The sequence below is a fragment of the Triturus cristatus genome, chromosome 5_1 (assembly GCF_964204655.1).
Source record: "Triturus cristatus chromosome 5_1, aTriCri1.1, whole genome shotgun sequence".
NCBI lineage: Eukaryota > Metazoa > Chordata > Amphibia > Caudata > Salamandridae > Triturus > Triturus cristatus.
Window position 1 is genome coordinate 362,648,598 of NC_140587.1, and position 26,883 is coordinate 362,675,480.

The window sequence follows — 26,883 nt, forward strand, 5'->3', positions numbered from 1 at the left end:
CAAATTTAGTGGCCATTTTAATGGAAAATGTGTTGTCTGTAAATGATAGTGTGCTACCACATGATGCTTTAGTTACATTAGAAAATTGCCAGCCTAGTGTCCATTTAAGCAAGATCCGGTGAGAAAAATTGTTGTTCAACAAATTGAGTCATAGTCCTAAAAAGTTTGTGAAAGCACTGCTATAGAAGATGTTCTACAAATCACAATCATTTGCTTTCTAACGATGGCTGGAGCCGGAGTTGAGGTCATAGACAGACTCACGTACAGTCTAGGATTGTAAATGGCTATAAAGATCCCAAGGGTCATAGAAATCAAAGAGATGATTTTAACAAATCCGCCTGTGGTGGGAGTTCAAATCCAACATGGAGGGACTAGCTGTATTGGAACATTGAAGGACTGAATGTAAGATCATTGCACTTTAAAGACGTTATGGAATGTGTTTGTTTTAGTAATACTAATAATACAAAGAGTGTAAACGGGTACTCTACCAGTACAAAACTCACCATTCTGTCCATCACTGGTAGCTGCCTGCCCAATGTACATGACATCAACATAGAATGCATGCGCAGGATCACTTTGTGACAAATAAATTCCATACACATATTTTGGTCCTGAATATGTGGTTTTTATAAGGTCCAGTAGATTTATGCATGTGTATGACCAGCTGCAAAACAGTAAGAACAAAGAGAGTTGTTTATAGTTAATATATCCTACCATTTCAGGGTGCAAAAAAAGAGTTTAGTATGGCAGAAGGTGTAAGGACAAAGGTCTGCACATTGCAAGGATTGGTGTATTCATGCTCATTATGATCTTTCGCGCTCTCAGGGTACATTACACTCAAACCATAATTGTTAATGAAAACTGTTTAATTACACAACGCGTTATGGCTGTAATCAAGCAACACTTCTGGTTTGAGTGTAATTTACCCTGAGAGCGTGTCTACTGGAACCATTCTGCTGATGATAGCAGGTACGGTCTGCAGGCATGCGCGCCACTTCCCTTGAGTAATTCTGTTCCAGAAAGAGCAACGAGTAAAGGATACACACACACATAATATATATATATATATATATATATATATATATATATATATATATATATATATATACACACACACACATTTCATCACTGGGTGATGTGATAAAATGAATAACTCTATATGCTTTAAATCCCTTTAAGCATTAAATCATTACAAAATAAATAGGAAAGTATTGTCCTAACTATAGGCTAAGCCAATTGTTAATTAAATATAGTGTGCCATTTGAAATGGTACTCACCCATAAGAAATAGGAATTCTAGAGGATTGTCCTATACTACAGAACATATGATTCAGCTCAGTGGGATCTGATTTGAGGATGATTCAAAGATCCAAGCCTGCCAATGGCCAAGAAAATGTGACAATAGCTTGCTTTAAACATGCCTTACGATGTACCACAGGGACCACTGAAGTGCAGTGGTGCTTGTTGGTAAAACAGCCATTTACCTATCTAGCTTTGTAGGAGTTTGTTTCATGTCCTGTAAACCAAATAAAAATGTTAGGATTTGTTTTCACTCTATTTCTTTTGGATGAGATTTATTCACAGTGGCTCTTTGTACTGTGCCTACAACAGTTTGAACTATATCCAAAGGTATGGTGTTCTGAGATATTATAGTTTAAATCCATGATCTTAACATACCTGTAAACCAGTGTGTGAGTTGAAGCGGTGTGTGCCCACGTTCTGATAAAAACATTTAGGCCCTTGAGTGCCACAACTTCTGAAAGATATTGACTGTAACCAGCTCACATATAAGTATGTGGGACCTTAGTTTGTGTGCGAAGACCCAACTATGGATGGAATACCAAATTTGGAGGCAGTTGGTGAGCTAATTGGTTATCCTAATTACTGTTCTGTACCACTGTCAACAACTGCCAGCTTGCTAGTGGATTCTGAACTGAAAACTGCCAATTTGACTTTCAACTTGCTCAAACAAAAACACAATTCCTGTAGCATGAAATCACAGCTCACCATTAGGTGGTGGCTTTTTGCAATTCTAATATTTTTTATTAAAATTCATCCAATTTGACTCAAAAGCAATCATTTGTTCCTCACACCTCTGAGGTTTATATCCAAGGTCGAAGTGAAACTATGATAAAGGGTAAATGCAATATGATACTTCATACATGTGTAACTTTCGGATTGAAAACCCTTGTCTATAGTAAAGTAACTGACATACAAGATATATGGTGATTGCCAAGAACTTTTAATCTCTGTCACTCAGGATAAAACGTCCATACACTTGAGTGTTATTGTGGATATGATAACACCTCAGTTGATTAGCAACTTCCTGTTACTTGGTCATAACGTAGCTCCATAAAGTACTGGAGCATTTTGGCACTTTACTAATCGGTATGTAAAAATTATCACTCTGAATATTGACTTTATTTTGACTCAGAGAAAGATCATCGCATAGTGCAACTGATACGGTTTGTGTTGGGTGTTTGAAAACTATTTAGAGTGATTTCAAGTATTTTATTTTCACATTCACTCAGCAGCTTCTGCCTGGTTAGAGCCACTTCTGAGATTTTGAGTGATAATGTTCAAGACAAGAAGTACTAACACTCCTTGGAGTGAAATGAAAATGGACGTGAGATCATGTTTAGCACATGAAAACATGACCATTTTTCCCACAGAAGCTGTCATCTAAAGTCTCAGGTATGTATTAACTCTTCACTGTATCCCTCTATTGCTTGCCAGACATACCTCCTGAAACAGTAGCTTGTCAATCTACATGTGAATCTAAAAAGAGATCTCTTTGATTAATCATTGTGTAATGTTTGTGGCTCCCTATCTCCATGTGATGCAATTCAATCACCAGCTTCAGGTATGTATGTCATCAATAGATAAATACCTGGATGATCTTTGTTGTGAGTCTGCTCTTAACTCTCCTTTTTGTGCCATGCAATCAATAAGATGATTATAGCTCATGATAGCATCACACAAAACATGTCAGAGACATCATAGATATTTTTTATTTGAAGAGCATCTCTTATAGTCAGTTTCACTTTTTAAGTTAAAGCTCAACACCGGGTTATTTTGGCAGGTGATGTGCTGTGATGGTATTGGTTTGGTTTAATATATCACATTTCAAATAGATTTTTATTCTACAAACAGGTATAAATCTGATTCTGAAATATGCATAGGTACATAACTGAACAATGTACAGTACAAACATCTCATACTGAAACGCAAAAGGTGACTGGGTCATATTTTACCTATCATCTTGGTGAAAGTTATACTGAAAGGAATATGTCACGTTCTTAACTGTGGAACTCGTGTCTTGATACTGGAAGAACAAACCAATCTGCTGATTCAGGAAGCCTCTGTAAGCCAAACACAGCTGTGCCCCAAAACAAAATGAGAGAATAGTACATGTAAATGAGAATATTGCACTGTTCACCAATAGGTTTGTGCATTTATTTTGGAGTTCGAAATCGCTCAAGTCATATCACCAACTAAACCTTTAAACTTCTTCTGCATGTTTTAAAAAAAAATAATTATATATATTTATTCAAACCTTTCTTTATTTTTATATTATAATAACACGGGCAAGCAAGTTGGCATATCAAAAATAACATGAATAAAACAGATAAAATATATATTGATTGAACTTGTATTACAAAAGTTGAATGAGGTAGAGTTATCTTGTCTTATGCCTTCGTTATCTTAAATGAACAAAGAAGATGAGTATGGAGGAATTAATATCTAATGTAATTTCAGTGTAGGGCACAATTAATTACCCTAACGTGAGTATATAATTCTACACAGACCATTTATCAAAATTGATTCAGCACACATAAATGTCATAGGACTGATCTTTGACCATAAATCATTCCAGAATACGTAATTACAAAAACATACAACAATACATGTACATATGACAACAAGAAAAAAATATATGTACAAAACTCTTGAGAACCACTACCCCAACAGGTATTTGATGGATAGTGTTCACACATTAAATCTGGGTGATACACTCAGAGGTAGTCCTTACAGCACCTGAGGTATAACACCTCTCTATCCTTTCCACTCTATGTGCTGTCGTTATTACGATTACATTTTTGGATTTTAATAGAGACTCCTCTACAAGAAGCTGTCGATGCGGACGCATTTCAGCCGTCAATTTCTTCTGGCCTCCTCAGGACAAGGGCAATGAACCCAGTCTACAATACTGGAATATGCAGCTAAAGTCGCACATAAAGCGCCTTCCTCTGTCGGGTTACAATCCCTGAATCCAGACACCCTTACTCGGGTTGAACCTCAACCCCTGGTGAAGTCACCTCTTCCGATGGTCACCCTCTGCTCCTAATGAGCCTTCGTCTCTCGTAAAACAACACCCTTTCCAATTGGTGAAGCAGTCTGCAGCAACAGAAGCCTCGCTCATCTCCTTAATGGCGTATCCTCCTTATCTTAGGCAGCATCAAGAAAATTCCAGACTCTTCCTAAAATCCAGAGACACGATTTGAACATTCTGCTCTAGTAGAAAATTGAATGGAAGAGGCAAGAGACAAGTGCATGGGGAGAGTAAACAGAGTTGGTGACATGTGTGACAAGGGTGGGGGTAAACATGTTACAAAATACAGTAAACTCTAAAAATCAGAACAGGCCTCCAGATTTCAATTACAAGTAACCAACAATGCAGGATGAAATGGCCAAGATGATACCAGCCTTTAATAGTTCTCTTTTAACATTCTGATTATTTTGAGTAAAGGGATGGGGTGGCATTATAAAAGTACAATGCACAAATTTAAATACGATGCTTCACACATAAAATGTAGGAATCGGATGCAGAAGGCTGTGGGTCCAGACCATGAGGCAAGGAAGCAGCTAAGGTTGATCAGAGAGAATGCATAAACATATGCATCTGAGTGTGGTTGGGAGAGTCTCATGGTGGCAAGAGTGATTATGCGGGCTTAAAGAAGATTGCAAGAGTTGGAATTAAAAAGGGCAGTTAAAGTTTGGTTTTGGTTTGTGCAGCCAGGTCTTTGGTTAAAAGAATTTGTTCAAAATATTGTATTGGTCTTTGCCCTGAAGGATGTGGGATTCACTGCGCGAGGACTTCAGCAAGTGCTAGATGTCTTGGTACAGTTTCTTGTGTTTATGTAGAGTGTCTGGATTTTCTTTCAATGGGAACTGTGTCATAGCTGTGAAGAGGCTCTTGTGGTGGTCCTTTTTGATTAGATTATATAGGTAATTAATACCTAACTTTAGGTTTGCTGCCAGGCAGCATCCAGGAAGCAGTAGCATTGTTCTTGGTTTCCAAGGTTTGTGTAGAACCTTGTCAGTAAGTCATTCTTCTATGGGTATGCCACTTCACAGTTCAAAGGGTACCTGACAAATGCTCTTGTGATGGGAGGTCTTGAGGTATTCAGATAATTCGTTTTTGGACTAAAAGAGTGTGAGGTCAGTCTAGACAGACAGTTTTCAACTATACTACAAACACGTTTTTTTCACATGGTTTCGATAAAGCGTGGAGCATTTAGAAACCTCATATAAATAAGATTTTATAAGTCTTTCTTAGACACTCATTCAAGCCACTTTTCAACAAAGGAAAGGCAATTTGCAAATTATGTGTCTGCGTTTGCTAAGCACCAGATACAATATTGAAAGTAAATTGAACTTTCACACAAAAGGCTATTATCCTAGAGATTCACCTACGATAGCCTTGTGGCTACTGTTTTTAAATGTATTTTTCTCGGGTAACATGTTTACGCCATAGTTTGCTACCTGGATATGCATAGAAAATAAGTGAAAACCCTGGTTGTGTTTCAATTATGGGTGGATTCCTGTGTGCAGATAACAACTAAAGGCAACTCTGTTTCTTTTCCACCTCCACTGCTGCGAATAGGAAAAGAAACGATATGGGAAGCTGCAGCATTTAAATGCAGCATGTTGCTTTAAACAAATTATTTGAAAATACTTCAGTTTCACACATTTGATTTCTATTTTGCAAAAATCTAAATATGTTTAATTAAAAAGGTGTAGGACTCTGAAGTGATTTTAATAATAAAAATTAATTCTATAAAATGGGCATCAGAAATGAATACAAATGTTCCACTGTACTAGTATGAGCTAGATTCTTAATTTCCGTGATTGTGACTTATTAATCAATCAGCAGGTGCAAAGTGTGACACTGTCACCCCTGGGGGTATCTGGGCGTGGGGGTGCGGGGTCTCTGTTGAAAAACTAGGTCTTGAGGAAACGACAGGAAGAGGGAGGAAACAATAAGGAAAAGGCAAAACAATGGGCAGAAAAAAGACCAAGCTGAAAAGGCAAAATAGAGGGCGTATAAACAAGCAGGAAAGGTAAGAAACGAGCAGAGGAGGCACCAACAGAGGACAGCAGATACACAAGTAGCAGAGGGTTGTGGGCTGAGGGCAAGCTGGACAGGAGAACTGTCGCAGGGGCAGTTGACACGATGACCTGCTCAATGGGGTCGCACTGCGGCCTCCAATAATTAGGTCCTGGAGGGAGGGCTTGTAGCTGGGAGGCAGGAGGAGTAAAACGAGGGGAGGATGGAAAAGGGCGGGAAGAGGGAAGAAACAAGTAGAAAAGGGCAAAACAGGGCAGAAAAGGTAAAACAGAGGGCAGAAAAATGAGAAAAGTCAAAACAGAGCAGAAGAGGGCAGAAAAATGCGCAGAAAAGGCAAACAGAGCAAGAAATGAGAAGAGAAAGCACAAAACAGAGGGCAGCAGGTAGACAGACAGCATAGGGTAGTATACTGCAGGCAAGTTGGACAGGAGAACTGTCTCAGGGGGAGCTGGCACGGGGACTTGCTCAATGGGGTCACTCTGTGGCCTCCTTTAAGTAGGTCCAGGGGAGGGCGAGGTGCTGGGTGGAGGGAGAAGCCAATGGAGGGAGGAGGGAAACGATGGGAAGAGGGAAGAAATGAGCAAAGAAAAAAGACAATACAGAGGGCAGAAAAATGAGCAGAAATGCAAAACAGAGGAAAGAAAAACTAGCAGGTGGAGTTGTTACCTGTGTTTAATAACTGAAAAGTATGAATGATCTACACAGACATAAGTTCCACATTTACTAATTTCCTGCGCACCTGATCTCAACTCAAATAAACCAGACATTTGGGTTAAATATATTGCGGGGAGGATCGGCTGGCATGTGAATATAGCCTTTTAGCCCGCCGTAGCGGGCTATACCAGCTATTAAAGACCCGCTGCATCGTTAAAGGCCCGAGCCAAAGGCGAGGGACTTTAGCAAAGCAGCGGGACTTTAATAGCCGGTATAGCCCTGCTACGAAGGGCTATAAGGCTATTAGAACATTCTGCCACTAGAGGGCAGAATGTTCTAACAAATAAAACAAAGCCTTCAGGGAGTGCGAGGGGATTGAAATCCCCTCAGGCTCCTTGAAGCCTTTGTTCACAGCCAGAGCTGTGAACAAAGAAACATTGGAATGTTGGAGCTCCGGGCTTATACCAGCCAATTTAAACCCGGAGCACTCCATTGTTTTCAATGGATTTTCCAACATTCCAATGTTCTAATATTATTTATACTGGGGAAAGATAAATGTTAAAAGGAAATAATCTGTGAATGCATTATTTTCAGAAGCCTAGAAGTATACAAGTATTTTACACCCACTCACATTTAAAAAAGTAGGTGTAAAATGAATACACCATGCAGTTGTACACACAGAGTATGACATGCATAATGTAACAGTACGTCTGAAAGAAATGTCTGTGAATGCCCTGATTCATAAATTATGCACATGTCCATTTGATTAAATGAATTGCCTTATGAAATTTTTGACTTGCACCATAAAAATTAGTTATTGATTTTCCAGCTTTTTTCTGTAGTCTTTAACGTTCCTTGAAAAAGACGACAAACGCCAGTACGGCATTGCATATCTACAAGTTTCCACGATGGCCAAAGATGCCAGTTCCCTAATGTGACGTCACTTCCGTAATATGTCATAGTGTGAAATGATGCTGCACGAGGGAAAAGCCATCACTGCGCTTCTGGAGCAGAAGAAAGTCTGATTAACAGCAGGCAGATACAAAATACTTTCTCAAAAGTTGTAAGTGAAAAAGGCATATAATTAAGAGATAAAAGCTCTCCATCGAGATAAAATATCCGTTATGAACTAAGGTGGACTCTAGGTATTCTGGTGAAAACATCCTGCAAACCAAATCAAAAGCATACTCCAAGGTGCATTAACTAAATGGGTGTTAATATTATCATGAAGAAGTGTACAACACAGTGGCCCACTAACACAAAGAGATGTTTTACTCAACATGCATTGAGTACACGCACCTTGTTGGTAGAAGTCAATGAGAGGGGGCCGTAGGGCTGTCCTCCTGGACGGAGATCCTCAGCAACAAACAGCACAGTAGGATTCTTCAGGGTATAGCGGCCGCAGAAGGCTTCGATTTCAGTGGTCCTCTGTCCTCTGGTGCCACCTCCCTGTAAGGGTAGTTGAGGCATTGCATTACATGCAAATAGGGCACCTTGAGTGTCTGCACTCACTGTCGTCATCAGGTCGAGACAAGCAGCAGTAGTAGAAGTAGTAGTGGCAGCAGTAATATTACTAGCAGTAGAAGCAGTAGTTGTAGCACAAGGAGGAGCAGTAGCATAATAAGTAGTAATAGCAGTAGTAAATGCAGTAGTAGCAGTAGTAATAGAAGTAGCAGTTGTAATGGAACTAACAATTGAACAAGTAGTATTTGTAGGACAGGGAGGAGCAGTTGCAGAAGTTGTGGTAGTGGTAGCAGTAGTATGTGCAGTAGTAGTAGAAGAAACAATAAAAGCAGTAGTATTAGTAGTAGTGGCAATAATTTCTGGAGTAGCATTGGCAGTAGTAGTAGAAGTTGCAATATTAGTAGCAGTTGTAATAGCAGTAGCAGTAGGAGCAGCAGTGGAAGTGGTAGTAGAAGTGGTAGTAGTGATCATTATGAGGACATTTCTAAACTGCTTACCGCAAAAGCCCTGCGCCAAAGCCCTGGTATCGGTCACTTGTCCGAAGAGGGCCCAGTGGCAGTGATTCTTGCTTGAATGGTACCAGTTCTTAACTACCAGCAGCCGTAGTTTACATTCAATTTGCATCAGAGAATTGCTATCTGTCGACCGTAACGCTACCGTGCGGGTGCAGCTTTTAATCTTGTTAACTTGATAACGGGGCTACATGTATTTATCAATAACCATATGATTTTCTTCCAAAAGAAGTTGAGTCTCTAAGCTCACATGGTCGATAAGGGGCCTCTCGGTCGCAGAGACATGGGCAGGCATCTCCTCAGCATCTGGACAGTGTTGGACTGGCCTACGGTGCAGCCAGGCCGTGCTTGATGGGCTGGTCTGACAAGTCAGTGTGTGGCCTAATGTTTTGGTTGTTTGTGGGCCTGTTTTGTAGTAGGGCGGGCTGGTTTTTACTGTTTTCCTTGATGTTGCCACAATCCTTGCCTGTAGCATGCACAAATAAATATAGTGTCTGCAGCACCTTGGAAAACCCCTCAGAGCGAGTCTTTACTAGTTCAAAACGTCTCCAATATGAAAATGTGGGCCACATTTTAAGGTATTGGATTCACTAATGGGGACCACCTTGATTTTGGTGCCTGGGCCTATTTTCTGTCAAAGTCCGCCCCTGGATCCAGAAACCCAAGAATAATATTCTGTAGGCTTTGAGTTCCTCATGCGGATTCTTGAATCCCTCCATGGACCCTGCACTGAGCAGCACAGAGGAGCCTCTCACGGACACAACACAAAAGTGTTCTAAGAGGGAAAGAAAGACACCACCAGGTGACACAGGCCCGATTCACAAAGATGTTTCCAATGAGTATGTGTGACGTTTTCCCAAAAATTCAGGAGAAAGTCAGACATATTTCTCTTTAGAGCATGCCTCCTCTAAAGTGAGCAAAAATGCATAAATTACTTTGGGAAGACATTAGAATAACTGAAGAGAACACCCTTCCCTTCAGTGCCCATGGTGGCCTTTGGGGTTTATATGGCAAGGGACGTGTTGTCTGGCAAAGAAGGAAAGAGCACAAATACTGCAGACATTGAGTACTTTGCATGATATGACCTTGAAAAGTTCCTCAAACACACTGTGCATTGAATGGATGCAGATGGGAAAAAGCAAGCAGGATCTAGCAGCTCCAGTGGTATACCCCGAGTGGGGAGCACAGCTGGCTCTCAGGCCCATCCTGTGCCAGGAAGATACATCAAGTGAGGCACTTAAGTCTGTTGTAGCTCCAGATGGGCGCTGATAGGCGAATGAGCTCTGAGGGCAGTTGTGTCCCACATCACAGCTGTTCAGGTGCCTGTCATGTTCACAGAGTCACGCAGAGACAGGTAAGCGTTCTTGCAATATATTCTTTATTCTTGTGTCTCGCTACTGCGCTTACATGCATGCCCTTGCTCATGCCATTGCTGTCCAGGAATGCCCTCCCCACACCCTGACCGTAAGTGGTGTCCGGTTCCTGTCCATCCCAGCATTCGGGTCCTGGGTTCTAGTGCCCCCTGACCCTGGTCACTACCTCTCCCCCTTTTGTCGAAAGAAAATGATGAGAGGAGAGAGAGAGAGAGATCATTATCCCTATCTCCATCATTACATTTCTTCAATCAGTCTTGTTGGCCTTTTGCTCACTCTTTTTGGACATGTTCCTTCCGTTCCCTTCTGTGATCCTTCTTCTTGTCTCCCACCGTTGTCTGTCCTTCTTTTCTCGTCCATAATTTCCTTTCTTTCATGTGTGTCACTGTCCTTTGCTGCTGTTTCCTCTCCGTTTTCATCCATGTTCTTTAGCCCCTTGAAGGGAGACTTATTCCTGATGATCTGGTAGGGGCCAAACGCAGCCGTAATCATTGACCCCTTGACCCTAGTTATCATTAGCGGTTCACTTGAAAACGGACTGTCTGATTTTCTCATTTACCGCAGACGCACCACCACTGAGTCCCCTTGTTTAAGGTGCGACGGAGTGGCACGTCTCCTAGCGTCTGCTTTCATCTTTTCTTTCACCTCCTGGTCTCTGACAGCGATACTGCTGTGCTCAAGAGGCACTTTTGCTTCTAGTTGTGGTAGTCTCGTTCTACTTGTCCTTTCCAGCACTAGTTCAGCTGGACATAAGTCTCGTGGAGCTGTGGGGGGGTGTTTTGATAGTCTCTTAGTATTTGACAGAGTGCTTGTCCTATGGAGATCTGTGCTAGCTTTGCTCTTTGGACTGACTTCTTTATGTTCCCCATGAACTTCTCCACTACGCCATTCGCTTGTGGACACAGAGGCATTATTTTCTGGTGGTGAATGCCTAGGTAGTCCATGAACCGGCGAAATTCATCCCCTGAGAAGGGAGGACCATTGTCTGCCTTTATGGTCTGTGGGGAACCCCAGGCTGCAAATATGTCATCCAGTATTGGCAACGTCACAGTCGCTGATGTTGACGAGCTATGTCACACTATGGGGAATCTGGAGTATTCGTCAATGACCACGAGCAAGTAATTGCCTGTGTCGAGTGGCCCATAGAAGTCTGCTGCCAACATTGTCCACACTGTCTCTGGAAGCTCCGACATCTGTAGCTGTTCGGGCTTTGCTGGTCGGCCTGTTATTTGGCATGTTTGACAATTTATGATGGTGTTCTCCACCAGTCTATCTTGACCGGGGAACCATACTTTCTCCCGTAGCATCTTTTTTGTTGCTACCATTCCTCTGTGAGGTTCATGTGCCAGGTTTACAGTCTGCTGGTGTAGTGCATTTGGCATGACTATCCTTGTTCCCCTCATTAGGATTCCTTTTTTAGTCTCTGATAGTTCTTCATGTATCTTTTTGAATGCCAGCATTTCTTCCTTGTTAACTCCTTCTCCCATGGCGCTGTTGTTGTTGATGTGTCTCCATCTTTGATGCTGTGTCTTCATTTTGATTGCTTGCATTGTTGCATCCCTTGCTGTTTCTTGCTCTAGCTGCGCAAGTGTTATTGGTGCAGGGGTATTCTGTCTTAGCACAAAATTGAGGTATTCCTCGGCCATTGATGCGCTTTCTTTTGCCTGCAGTAAGGGGTGTCGTGACATGTAATCAGCCGGGTTGTGTTCCTTCCCTGGCTTGTGCACGATCTTGAACTTATAGTCCACCAGTCCTATACCCCATCGCTCAATGCCGGGCGGTATCTTTGCGTTCAGATTGCCGTATATTGTCACAAGGGCCTGATGGTCTGTTATGATGGTAAATGGTTTCCCCTAGATGAACGTGTGGTAGTGTTCACACACCCATACCACTGCAAGGCTTTCCTTTTCTGGCTCGGAATATGCCCTTTCTATGTCAGACAAACTTTTGCTGGCATAGACAATTTTTCTGGGTGAATCCCTAAGTGGCATGTGTTGTGCTAGGATTGTTCCTAACCCTACCGGGCTGGCATTCACGGTTAGCTCGGTGCATAGCAATTGGTCAAACATTGCAAGATGATCCATAGCCATCACGGCATGTCTGATGGCCTCAAATGCCCGATTGCATTTCTGTGTCCAGATGAATTTTTGACCCTGCTTTGTTAGGTCTCTCAGCGGTGTGCTCACTGTGGCAAAGTCTTTTATGTAACGAGCACAGTAGCTGGCAAGACCCAGAAATGAACTCACCTCTGCGATGTCTTTTGGAGGACTTGCCTTTTCCAGTGTTTCCACCTTGCTGGGGTCTGGCCTCATTCCATTCTTTGAGAAGATGTGCCCGAAAAATACCAGTTCATTCCTCCCCAGTTCGCACTTGTCTTCATTTAGAGTTAGTCCTGCTTGTTTCAGCTGCATGCAGACCTCACGTAAAGCCTTGTTGTGTTCGCCGTCTGAACAACCAAATACCAGAATGTCGTCACTGTAGCTCAAACTGTTTTTCACCGACCTTATTACTTGCCGTATGATTTCTTGAAATATCTCCCCTGCTGATGATATGCCAAAACTGAGTTGTTTGTATCGAAACAGGCCCATGTGCATTGAGAACGTGGTGATGTACCATAATTGCGGGTCGAGCTCCAACTGATGATTTCCTTTACACAGGTCTAGTTTCAAAAATTGGCATGTGCCCGTGAGACAGCTAATCATGTCATTAAGGTAAGGTCCAGGGTGTCTTTCCCTCTCAATTGCTGTTGTACTCTCATGTCCACACATATGCAAATCTTTGAGGTGTTCTTTTTTGATACTGCAACTATTGGCGACACCCAAAGGGGTCGGCCCGTCTGCTGACTCTATGATGTCCTGGGTCAGCAGGCTTTGTATTTCTTCCTCCGCCACCTGTGGTTGCAAATGTATGGGCACTCGTCGTCTGTGATGTTGAGCCACAGGTTTTATCACTTCATTAATGTGCAGTGTTATTTGTCTTTCTTTTAGTTTTCCTAGCCTTTGTAGTATGGCCGGATTTTCTCGCAGGATGTTCCGTCTTTCTGACATGCTGTATGTCATTGCTAGGAGACCCATCACCTGCTCTGTGACGTTGCTTAGCAGACAGGGTGCTGGAAGGTCTCCCCTTAGTACATGGCCTCGGTGCTTGATCTTTCTTTGTAAGTCAATGTCTCTCTAAACTTTCTCATGTTTTCTACTGGATTCCTCGAGCCCCAGGTGAATACATCAACAATGGATGGTGATAGTGGCGGCTTCACTTTCATCTTCTCTTACTCCGCATGCATATGATGTTGCATGTAGCCCCACTATCTAACACGAAACATGTATTGTGTCTTCCTATTTCAATGTCCACTGTCGCTGTTTTCTTGATCTGATTTTTCTCTACAACATTAATGTGTTCTGGCATTCGATCTTTCACTGGGGCATCCGACATCAGATATAGCCGTTCCACCACATCTGGTGCGGCCGCTCCTTCTGAAACAGCTGAGGAACTGCGATTTGTTGTTTCCATGTGCCTTGCGTACCTGCTTGGCACTGTCCGTGGTCTTCCCAGTTGTCCTCTCTCACTTTTAAGTTGACCACTCATGCAGGCGCTTGCAAAATGTTTTTCTCTGTTGCATTTCCTGCATTTGTGGCCCATTGCTGGGCACGCTCCGACATGTGGGAACTTGAGTCCGCACCAAGAGCATCTTTTTCCATGCTTCCATATTGGTGGTGGCGGTGTAGCATCTCTCCTTTTGCTGTTTCCAATTAAACGGTTTGCTTGCACAGCTCTACTTTCTTTTCCTAATTCCATCTGTCTGCCATGTATTGTTGCTCTGGCTTCCGCTCAAGCCATGGTTAGTATTTTTTCTAGCAAGGTCGGTTCTTTCAGAATTCGTGCGTGGAACTCCCCTGACTGACAGCCTTCAATGACGCACAGTTGTACTGGTTGTTCATTGTCGAACTCACAATATGTGACCAGTTTTCATAGTCTTATTGCGAAGTCATCAAGGGACTCCTCTGCCCGTTGACATGCGGTGTTGAAGGTGTACCTTTCGAAATCTATGTTTCTTTGCAGGTCAAATTTGTCAGTGAGGCACTTTATCAGTCCCTTGTATGTTGCTCTTTCCTCTGCGGGAAATGTTATCAGCAAGTCTGCCACCTCATCCCCGATGAAATTTAGATATAGAGCCACGTGTTTTGCTTCTGCGATATCGGTGGCGCGCATGTATCTTTCGAATTGCCTAATCCATCTTTCCCACCTGATGCCTGTCTGTGGTTACGATAGGCTAAATGGTAGTGGTCTGCGAAATATTGCCTTTGCGCTATTCTTGTCACTTGCGTCAGTCATTTTGTTGTTATTCCCTCCTTTCTTTGTGTGTCCGTCTTCTTTCGTTGTATTTTGTTCCTCTTTGTGTTGTAATTTCTTTTAATTTCCACCCTTTTCTCCTTTTCTATGTATTTTTGTTATAGCCTCTCCTTGGCTGTCCCGCCTGACTCTAAAATGGCCGCCGGAACTTCAGTATGGGCGAGATTTACTATCAGTTGTATTTCCTGACTCTAAGATGGCCGCCATGTCTTCAGCATTTCATTGGCTCTCTCGCCTGACTTTAAGATGGCCGCCAGGCTCACGCGGGAAGCTCGGGGCTCTCTTTCAGTCGGCGATAGCTTTCTTCACGGTCGGGTGCCTTTTTGCTTTCCCCTCACCTCATCTCTCTTTTTGTGCCCGGGGTGGGCTCCCGATGTCACTACAGGCACTTGTACGTGGAACAGGGTGGGCTCCTGGCTCCGCTTGGGTCGCGATCGGGGTGGGCTCCCGATTTCGCTTCTGGTTTCGTCTTTTGTAGTCAAGTGAACTCCTGACGTCGCAATTCCACTTCTTGGTGTTCGGCAGACCAGGGTGGGCTCCTGGCTCCATTTGGACGTTGGCGGCAGGGCACGCGCTTTTGGTGAGATCAGGATTCACCACCTTCATTGCCAGTTGTCGTGTCCACAGAGTCAGGCAGAGACAGGTAAGCGTTCTTCCAATATATTCTTTATTCTTGTGTCTCGCTGCTGCGCTTACATGCACGTCCTTCCTCGTGCCCTCGCTGTCCAGGAATGCCCCCCCCCACTCCCTGACCGGAAGTGGTGTCCGGTTCCTGTCCCTCCCAGCATTCGGGTCCTGGGTCCTAGTGCCCCTTGACCCTCGTCACTAGAGTGCCCTGCAGCAGTCCTGCTGTAATCTGACAGCTAGTGGATGTTCTTCAATAATCTCTGGGGTTTCCTCACCCTCCAGTTTTCACGGACATCAGAAGATGACTAGATACAGGAACTCCATGGAATTTATATTGAGCCAGAGCCGGGAGGTAGTGCTGCTTTCAAACCCAGCAGAATGAATGGCCAAAGCAGCTTGGGAGAAAACTAGAATGTACTAGTCACCTACAGGAAGTGCAACATTCAGTGGCTGTTCCTCCTACAAGAGCCTCGCCCTGCCTGCTGCAAGTGCAGCAGGGACATGTAAATTAGTAAATTGTTCATTACCATTTTATTGAAACGGTGCCGCAGGTCTGTGCTGTTCTAGTGTGATTGTGAAGGATGGGACGGGGCTGATTCATGCTAATTGACGGCAGCAGCAGGATCACTTGCCAGGCATCAGCGAGTCAGTGTGGAGTGCTCATGTTGGATTGGCCGGCTATTTTGTGATGGCCATCCCAACATGTGCACTTCAGACTGCACCAATCCCAGGGGTGTTAAACAGCCAGGCTTTGCAGGAACTGGCCCCTAGCCTCAAAAGGAGCAGTGAGTTAGCCTGCCCCAACCAATCCTGGTACTTCTCTCATGCTAAAAATAGCATGAGAGCAGCTCGGGGAATGATTAGGTTCGCTTTGGCTTTTGTAGGAAGTCAACCACCTTCTTTACCTTTCCCTCCTATTCAAATTTAATTGCATTGTATTCGCTGTTCGGCTGCTCTCTCTAGGAACACAGAGTCAACACACCGTCACCCTCATGATCTCGAGAGTAGACAGGCACTGGACGGAGGGCAGCATCTGGAAGATTTTCAGCATCGTGCCATGACCTACCACTTCCAAATGTCACCAGCCGCCACTGGCAGCATCAGCTCAAATGTAGCGGCCTTGAAATATATACTCAGCCCAATGCCTCACTGAGTGCACCAATCAACACAATAGGAAGGCACACATCTCTGCTCAAAGTCATCAGCCATATGGAATAACTCTATATTTTACAAAAGCCCAAGAAACACTTACAAAAAGCTTTTATACCTAGGTCCTATAATATATAATAATTCGGAATTATCCTACTTTTGGGCAACTTTACACTATGCAGAATCATTCACATATCATGCTAGGGCTGACATGTGTCTCCCTCAAATCTCCCAGTCAAACAAGCTGGAGCATACATGAGGCTAGTCCGGATGGGCAATGACAACCACATGTCATGCACAGTCTCACATTTAAGCGAACTCTCAATATTCTAATGGCAAGATAGTTACTATGTGCTGTCAGTAGAATGTAGACTATGTCGAGCATTGGATTGACTCTTCCTTGGCCATACCAAATGTTCTGAGACAAGGAGCCCTCAGTGAGGGGGCAGGTTTTGCTATACCTTAATTCATCTCTACACTTGTGATGTGTGTATTAACTGGCCAGTGGGCATTGTGACAGCAACAGACGGGCATACTTGCCCAATTCCACCCAGCTCTACACCCTAAATGCTTTAATGTTTTCACCCACTAACAATCTGCACTTGTATTTACCACAATGCAAAAGGGATTATAAAAAAATAACTCTGAAAACTGAAAACATGTTTGAACACACTGTAAATAAAAGTCCACAACAAAAATGTCCAATCTTGTGTCTTTTAATTATTGCCTTCAAGCCTCTAGCCAACAAGTGATTTGTCACACCAGCGTTATGCCTTCAACTTCACCAGGGCTCAAAATAAAATTTCCCATACATATCCTGAATCACAGCAAAGTAACATCCCCCCAAAAATATTTATCTTAAGAATCATAACTCTTGAGACCGAGAGGAGCGTACTCCATGCAGCAAAGTGTATCTCAATTTGGTGCTAAATCGAGATCCGTGGAGGCATAGCAAGTTCAAAACTAAAAGAGCAGAAAAGCTGTGCTGCTGCTCATGCAACAACCTTGATATGAAATTAAATGCAGTGTTATAAATGGATCCATGCACTGGCACATGTTGATGTATAATGGTGAAATTACTCCCATACTAAATATTAAATTCAATCAACCCTCTCAAACTATAGAAAAATCAAATCCTTTTTCCTTAACAGAGACATATTAGCACCAGATAAAGTAATTTTTGGGCAGAGGAGTTGTTCTTCACTGTATTGTTAGCAGTTTCATTCCCCCTGCTCCCTCTGCCTGCTATTTATTCCAGGGGCCCCCTACTGTGCGAGTGGTTAATCAAAACCTACTCTGGTATGGCAAAACAATGGAACACTGTGCCTCACTACAAATGACCAGTTGCATCAATTAAAACAATTGTCTGGCGTCAGCACAGTGATGGCGACTCTGAAGATCAAGGATGATACCTACCATACCATGGACGAGAGTAACCCCTTCCTCTTGTTTCTGCTAGAACGTTCAGGGGCTTTTGACATCACAGATCATGATAAACTGCTAAATTCACTTGAACACAGATTAGGGCTTTATTACTAAATCCTAAATTTATTCTCATCTTACCATCTCAATCAAAGTCACAGGGTGAAAATTGCCAACACCTGCTCCTCCCCATCTAGCATGACCTTTGGTGTAGCCAAGGATCAATATTATCATCTCTTGTATTCAACTACTATCTTTAGCTCCTTTCCGATCTTGTATTTGAGTATATTGAACTACACAAAACAGTAGTGATACTTAGCTATATTTGAAGAGATCATGCCCAAAGGACATCCTCACATTGAGGGCCTTACTCTCTAATTTCAAGATTGGATGTCAAACAACTGCCTCATACTCGCTCCTTGAAACTTCTCTTCATCCCTCATGACACTTCACACTGAGAAACAAAAACAAACTTGACAAAGCCCTACTAAATAAACTGTTCTTGGACAACATTCTTTCCATCGTCTTATCTTCTGTAATATCTTTGGGATTCACCATTGACAGCACCTGGACTATAAACCCACATACCAACCTGGCCCATTCCATAAATATTATTCTTCATGCGATGAAGAAAACAAAACATCACCTAACCCTCCAATCTATATGTGAATGAACTCCTTGTAAGAATATGGATTATTAATTGTGGTGAGTGACTACCCACCTCAAGGAATATTCACAACCCTTGAAGGTCCTAAATGAACCTGCGTTCAACCCCGTAACAGCTATGGCAAAGAGCAGACAGGTTTCATTTACTTTCAATACCCACAATCCTAATTAGAGTGAATCCCTAAACTCACTAACCTGAGCTTAAACCCATGATAGCTATGGCAGAGAGTAGACAGGCTTAACAAACAGTAATCGAGTTGAAATGCAAAACAATAAAAACCCCAAACCCAATTAGAGAAATGGAGGAGTACAATGTAATAAACATAATGACACCAAAATGAAAGAGATCCAATAAAGGGAACCAGAGATAAGCATTTTAAAATGTTTAAGTAGGAATAGAGTGAAGAAGCATAAAGTGAGAGTCAAGGTAAGCCAGGACCTAGGAGCAGTTTATTGCTGACTGTGATGGAGTGGAGATAGAATACTTCAACCAGGTTTGTCCTGGTTAAAGATTTTACTTTCTGATTTTAGTGCCCTGAGTCCCAATATACCGGAAGAGTACATGTCAAAAGCCCCTCAGGACCTCAGGAAAGGCATTTAGAGACTCACAGGGTGGTAGGCAAAGGCCAAACAGCAGGGTCCAGGCCAGGACCAATTGCCAATGGTAGGCTGGGTAGCTGCAGGAAAAGTCCTTTTTTTAGCTTGCTATAGCTTTACAGGTGGCCACCTTTATGACCTTTGGGGCCCACGTATTTGGCCTTGGTACAAGTTAACACAGGTCTAGCCCTTCATTGCTCTTCTCAGGTCACAGACAATCGGCTCTGCCTTCTTCTGATCTTCCTCAGGTCCTTGAGGGTTCTGAAGTGGGTTCCTGGAGATGCCACAATTATGAATGATATGAGCTAGTGGGTGGAGTCGACTCCTGGGCATGCCCTAATCAATGAGGTAAAAGTTCCAGGTGCCAACCATACCCACTTTGGGTTTTTTCAAGATGGCAAGTCTTAGGACACACAAAATTGGGACTCTGAGGGCTGGGGTGTGTATTGAGAGTGCACTATAGTGATCCTAGTGGTCTGACACATCTAAGCAAACATTTAGTTTTAAGCAGCCATGATACCCTAATAAACCCAAAAACAGACATCTGCTGGTACAAAGCAGGGCTTTCCAGCAACCAGATAGTGGATACACAATAATGTTGTGTCATTCTGCTCCCCTTCCTTTCAAGTGTGCCTACCGATTATATGTAAAAATGCTGCAAGCAGGATTTTACATTCAAGGAGGGATTGATGCTGTAAGGTGAAAAAGGATGCATACAACCACACCCTGCATATTATGTTAGCATCAAAGTAGTAATTTCTGCCCATTCAAGTCAGCCTGTTGTTTGGTCCTTGGAAGCATTTCAAATCTTTTTCTCAACTATTCAAATGCTAATTACTGGCTGACAGAAGTGGGTGAGAAAATGAAAATTTAGCGTCCAGGAATTTCAGGCAGGGAAAAGGTAACTTTCAAAAAGTTATTTCTCACATTGAATTGGATTTTTAATAACTATTAAAAGCAGTGGTTTCATTTTTGTTCTGGCTAGCCCTTTTTGCGAGATACAGTATCAGGATTTTTAATCTAGACCCTGGTCTTCTACATAGGACAGCTAGGCCTACCACAGTGAAAAATAGCTTGTAGGTGCCCATCACTGTAAGAACATATGAACATTACATTTCTACATGTCCTACTTTTAAATACTATGCAACCTGCCTCGTGGGCCACAAAGTCTAAATAGTGGTGACTTATAAAATATTTAAAAGGGAGGTTTTTACTGGTCAAAAGGATTTATTTTTGCAGGATAAATTGCTTTTTCTACACTGCTACAGTGAGGCTACACGGGTAGGACTAAAAGCACTGTAGTGGATGGCACAATACGTGCTACAGTCCAAGTCCACTTGTGATATTTAACTTACAGTCCCTGGGTACATTTTGTACCATATACTAGAGGATTATATGCAAGTTAAATATACCAATTAAGAGTATGTCAATTTGACCTTGTTCACAGGATAGCACAGACCTTTTACTACTGGTTATAAGGGATAAAGTGCACACAGAGTATTAAAGCCAGCAAAATGTAGGGTCCAGCAAAAGGCAAAAAATATGGGGTAATGACACAGAAAAGGTTGGTTTCCTACACTCCCTGATGAGGAAATGTGATCTCATCACTTTGGTCATAAAGGAGTTTCACTGGCCCCATATCAATACTAGAATAACATTTAAAATTGTTTCTCACTCACAGAGCCATCCATTTCAAAACACCTTTTAAATTTGCTGTGCTTCTTACCATCCTAAGTGGGAAGAGGAGTCTCAGGAGCAAGAACTCACTTCTCTTACACACACCAGCCTTGAACAAGTCCTTTGCTCTAAAGCAATCAGTCTTAGGCACAGCTCCTAGCCTTTGGAACTCCATTCCTCCCTCACTCAGAAATCAACCGGATCTGATAATCTGCACGAGTCTACTCAAAATCCACCTGCTCTGGCTTTATCTGAATGAATCCTCATAGTGTTTGCCTAGTAGTTCCCCATGTTTTAGTTTATGCTCTCTACTACTTATTTGTATTTCTCTAGTGAATTATAAAGCAAACATTAGAGCTTTTTTCGTAGAGATATGCTATACATAATCGTTAATAAATGTATAAATAAAGACAAATATAGATGCAAATACTGCCAGGATGTGGTGAAATTAAAACATATAAAAGAGATATGCTTATAGAATATTTAAAAATATATTTCTCCGTTACTAAACATACAAATGGGTCACATACCACGAACGTTGCTGTTTCATAGTCTCTAAAGCACTTCACTGCAAAGTTTTCTGTGACCTTCACAATCGAGTCTGGGCATATAGAACTGACCATCCCTGCGACTGCAGCTCGAACCTAAAATATTTATAAGAATTGTAAGAGAATGACATAAAAACATGTATGTGACAGATTGTCTCAATATGAACCAAGAGAACATTATCAGGGAATTAAAAATGCTAAATATAATCATACTTACTTATAAATTAGAAAATGTCTATCAGTCCAAGGCCTCTGAGAGACCAGTATTGCTGGAGAAGAGTAAGCTACCTCTCTAATGTTACACTAGCTGCATGCACCTTGCAGCACTGCAAGAACTGTATAAGACTCATCACTGAATGTATGGCTGAGGCTATGTTATTTTAAGGAGGTAATGTCAAATATAGTAATCGTGTGAACCAGGGTTCAGATTTACTAAGATTTGGTGGAACACACCGCAGCATGACAACTTGCTTTGCTGAGCTGTGTCAAGTAGGGAGAGAAGGAATGCACCATATCTATTAAAATGTGGTGCATTCCTGCTCTCGCTCTGTGCTGGCGCAAACAGAGCAGCTGTGTGCCAACACAGGAGCCTTTGCTCCATGGTGCAACGGTACCTGCATTACAGACAGGATTGTTTTGTCCAGGAAGGGGCACCTTCCTGCACAGAAAAAATCCTCAGAGGCATTTTCCTCTTTCCCCACCATAATTTCCCTCATATGTGTGGACTATGCCAGACTACTAGCCTGGCCAATAACCAACTCAGGGTATATTAGGGCAAGCACAGGGCAACATTGCTGCAGCAGGCATTAAAGGTCGGGATACCCATGCAGCAAACAAAGCAGCAGACCACCCAGCGCAAGGAACTGAAGAAAATGGCAGGGGAGAAACCTACAGAGATCCAAGCAACCGGGCCCAAGGCAGATCGTGCAGGTGAGGCGGATACTACAAAGGCTTGGGCAGATGGCTCAGTAGAGGGCGCAGCCAGCAGCAAACCAGCTAGCAAATACATCAGGCAAATATCGGGCAACCCTTCTATAATCACACATGAGACAGGGCTGGCTAGTCTGGCCCCCGATTTGTGACGGAAAGGATATGGTGCAAGGAATTCATTGACTTCTTCTCCCTATTAGAAGTTAGGCAGGTGGATCTGTATCTAGTGGCACAGGTAAAGAAAGAGGATGACAGGAGAGAGAGGCATAAGCCTAGAATTGAAAGGTCCATAGACTACTGGCTGCATGCGTTTAGAACACTAGTTTGTGTGTTGGTAGAAAAGGTCCCCCAGTGAACCGCATCACTCTACCTCTTGTACATAAAATGCGGCATATGTACCAAGGTGATGCTTCATCATATCACTTTAGGGAAGAATGCTCACATGGCCCATTATAGACTTGGATTACCAAGATGTGGCAGATTTCCCTACTCATATGGTGAAGCCCACAAAGGGTTGGGAATGCAAGAGCCCTTTTTTGGGTACTATAGGAGCAAGGGAAAGCAAGAAGGTTATCAGCAAAGCAGCAAAAGCAAGGGATAGGGCTGGGAAGGGCCATAACAGTGCATGCTGGAAGCTTGAGAAGGGTGAATGCAAATTAAGGCACGTCTGCAGCACATGCAGGGGCACTCATCTAGCCATTGATTGCAGGAGAAGAAAAGTTGTTGCTGAGTAAAAAGTTCCCACAAGAAATAGTCCTGGAGAGGCACAGAAAGGGGGAGGGGCTAAGGACAAGAAAGGGGGCACAACTCTATAATGGTTAAGAAACTCTTTCCATAGCTCTTCGGGTATCACCAACGGATGACACACCGCTTCTAGCGGTGGGGTTCAAGGAAGACATTCTCATACCGTACAAGGGCACCAAGGTGGACAGTCTCAGTAATCACCTGAAATCAGTGATTGAAAACATTGAGATGGCTAGACGGAAAGCGGCAAAGGAACTCCAACTGTACTGTGTAGCAGGTCCATTTAAATATCCACCATTGGAGAACTTCATAGTCTCTCTGCTGGGGTGGTTCCTAAGAAAGAGGCTGGTCAGTTTAGGTTCATACCTCACCTGTCTTACCACCAGGGAGCGTCAGTGAAGGATGGGTTGGAGCAGGACCTACGCTTAATACCTTATGCAATGCTAAATGAAGCAGTAGACATGCCGAGGGTAGTGGGAAAAGGGGCACTTATGGCCAAAGTCGACATTGAATTGGCTTCTGGGTTCCTCCCACTGCACCCCAGCAGTTTTCACCTTGTGGGTTTCCAGCTAGATAGCCTCTTTTGCTATGACAAGTGCATCCCTATGGGCTGCACAATCTCTTGTGTGTACTTTGAAGCATTCAGTGCTTTACTTGAGTGGGAGCATGGTGAGAGACCCCAGGTGGGTTGGAGGTTGCATTACTTCAATGATTTCCTCTTTAAAGGGAACCCTGAATCGCTGAAATGTGCCTCACTGCTGGTCCAGATTATCACTCTGGCAGCTTAACGAGGAGTACTGTTTTCACACGAGAAAAACGAGGGACCCACGACCAAGCTAATATTTTTGGGCATAGAGGTGTGTCAGTGGAAGGGGTTTGTGGGATACCACCCCTAAACATGGCTGAACTGAGGCAGTTAATCGAGGGGCTACTGGCTAAGAGAAAGCTGACACTCAGATTAATTCCGTAGCTGCTAGGTAAATTGAAGTTAGCAGGCAGGGTGCCTGCCACATTTCGCCCTGATGTGCAAAATGTGGCCAGGCACTTTGCCTGGCTTACACTGGCCCTAAGCAAAAAAACACCATAAGGTTAGGCTAACTACCAGGGTCAGAAGGGAGCTGCAGCAATGGCTTACCTTCCTCACCACATTCAACTGCACATTAGTTTGGCTCAAGCACTGGAGAACAGCAGAACAGTTAGAAATGTTCAAAGGTGCAGTGGGTAGTAACGGTTTTGGGCCTATTCCGGACATGGCTTGGTGTGCAGCCCGGTGGCCAGACTCATAGCATAAAAAAGACTGGACAAGGAATATAAAGCTGCTGGGAGACTTTCCCGTTGTGGCAGACTTCTCATTGTGGAAAGACAAGCTTGCAAATACTCAGGGAATGCTGTGGTCAGATAATCATGCAGTGGTACAGTTGCTGAATCTAGGCACAGCACAGTGCCCAAGGGTTTTGGGTCTGGTATGCCATCTAGTTGACTGCCACCTGGGTACAAACATAGCAATTATGGCCAGGCATGTTCCAGGCTGTGATAACTCAATTGCGGATGCTCTCCCTTGCTTTCAGTGGACAAGGTTCCGAAAGCTGGCACCTTGAGCAGAGCAAGAGATGGTGTCTTTTCCAGAAGAATTGTGGGAGCTGGTAGACCTGACCTCACACCCCTAGTGGTCCAGGCCCTAGCATCTAGGACCGCTGTAAGGTATTGTTAAGTGGTGGACCCTATTGTATAACATGTTGGGCAGCACCAAGGGTTGCGGAGGTAGAGGGAATGCAGACGTCGAGCAGGTCATACATTGGGCTTTTCCTGAGTGGTGAAACAAAATCATTGGCCTAAACATGCCTGAGTGCAGTTATGTATTTCTCCAAGGACCATGAGGGGCTCACACCCAACAAACTCTTTATTGCAATGCAGGGTTGAGCCTGTATACGGATAAGGCAGAAGGATGGTATGCAGAGCCCTGCAGTCTTTAGGCAAGTCGGATGCATTCTTCATACATTTGAGTTGTAACGATCTCACTAAGATGGGGTGACATCAACTCATGGAAGCCATGAGGGTGGACCTAATCATGGTCGCCAGGCTGGTCCAACCTGCCGATGGTGTATGGTCTGATGTGAATGGAGGGGTCTTGTGACCACAGGACAATTGAGAGGTCCAGGCGGAAGCTGAATATCTCAATGAGCAAGTTCTGCAAAGGTATGGGCTGGAAATTCATCAGGCACAGTCTCAGTAACCTTAGGCAGCCCGGCAACTATGCAGAGGACAAGGTTCACTTATCCTGGATATGATTAGACATGTTCCTCTTGAACATCGTGGGGGCTCTCGAGTGGTAGGGTTAATGACAGCAGTAAAATGCAGAGCTGCCATTGATTGAGAAAACACTGGAAGCATGACGTAGAGAGCACCAGTGAATGCCAAGGATAACATAGTACGCTAGGAAGTAGAGTCACTCTAATAGGGTCCTTGGGAAGCCTCACAGCAGGGACTCTCGACAGCAAGAACTAAGGGCCAGCAAAGGGTCAGTGCTAGCGAGGCACAGCACTTGCAGCCCAGCTACAGCCAGAGGGCCGCAAAGACTGGACATCGGTAGCAAGGGAAACCTAAAAGCCGCGGGACTTGACAACAATGGGCCCTTGAATAAAGTGCCGTCAGCCGGATGGTTCAGGGCACTGGATTATCTTGGTTATGAGACTGCAAGGAGTGAATGATTAAATTCAGATTATTTACGACCACCTGTTGACTTGATGTACAATGGATTGCTTGTTCTATGCTCTAAGTAATTAATGCTTATGGTTTGCATTAATGACTGATTTCTCATGAAGATTTATTACCCAGCATTGTTTTCCTGAAGTAATAAACTGCAGGTGTTTACACAACAAAGAAAGTATGTGGTCACCTTTGTAGTTGAAGGAACTTCAAAAGTTTAACTAAAGCTAGAATCCTGGTAATTCCCTCTCTCCTGCTTGACAGCTAAGTGCCAGGCCACCTCTGTTTGAGGTAGCTGTCACACTTTATAAATGCTGATATTATTATTATTAAAAGTAAAACGGACATAGACCCGGGAGAAATACTCGCCAGTCCGGGGTGGGTTTAGCATATAAGCAATAACTGAACATTATGCAAGTTTTGCAACAAAAAAAAAATCAAAATCTTGCGTGTCACAGGGGTCATTAAAGGGAAAACATGTTTAAATGGAGTGGTACAATTAATGAACACAAATATAATAAATAATTAACGCATTGCAAATCCGCTTATGTTGCCCCCTCTTCTAAAGTAGGTACATGAATTGTAACCATCATTAAAAAGTGCAGTCCATGCAGAGCACTAACCTCGGCTGCCGACGCCTGCGCTGCTATAGGTTGAGAGCTTATGCCATCCCACATCAAGGTGAAGTGCTGCATGCTGGGGATTCCCTTTGTTTGCTCAACAATGTCAATGGTGATATTTATTCCCATAGGAACCTCGTATTGGAGTAATTCAAAATCACCTGGGAAGAAAGTTAAATAGGTCAAAAAACAATTCATTAAGATTGTCACTTCTAGTAACCGAATGATATTTGAAGTAGGATACAATAATACAACCTATAGGGGAATACTATGTTTCAATGCACAGACACTGAGAAGCAGAGTTGAGTATTTCACCCTATCACTGATGGAAAGAAAAGGGTAGAGATAAGCACCACAGGGCGCTTTATAAAGCTGCACAGTCTGAGCAAGGCTAGGCGCGTTTGTCTGAAGCCTATCTGTCTTCCATCATCTACTGATAACTTCTCCCTTTAGCCAACCATGGCCATCAGCATTGAATTTAGCATCCTTCTTC

The 26,883-nt window shown here is 43.2% G+C and overlaps 1 protein-coding gene across 1 annotated transcript in view; it reads right to left on the bottom strand.

The window, feature by feature from the left end:
* The window catches only part of LOC146830893 (fibrocystin-L-like), a 533,569-nt gene that overhangs the window by 409,923 nt on the left and 96,763 nt on the right, over positions 1-26,883 (bottom strand). The window contains exons 19-23 of the mRNA XM_085603812.1: positions 26,394-26,551; positions 21,373-21,486; positions 8,305-8,454; positions 3,254-3,378; positions 504-664 (exon numbers count right to left, since the gene is read on the bottom strand). Of these exons, the coding sequence (XP_085459938.1) occupies positions 504-664; positions 3,254-3,378; positions 8,305-8,454; positions 21,373-21,486; positions 26,394-26,551 (708 nt within the window). The remainder of the gene's footprint in view (positions 1-503; positions 665-3,253; positions 3,379-8,304; positions 8,455-21,372; positions 21,487-26,393; positions 26,552-26,883) is intronic.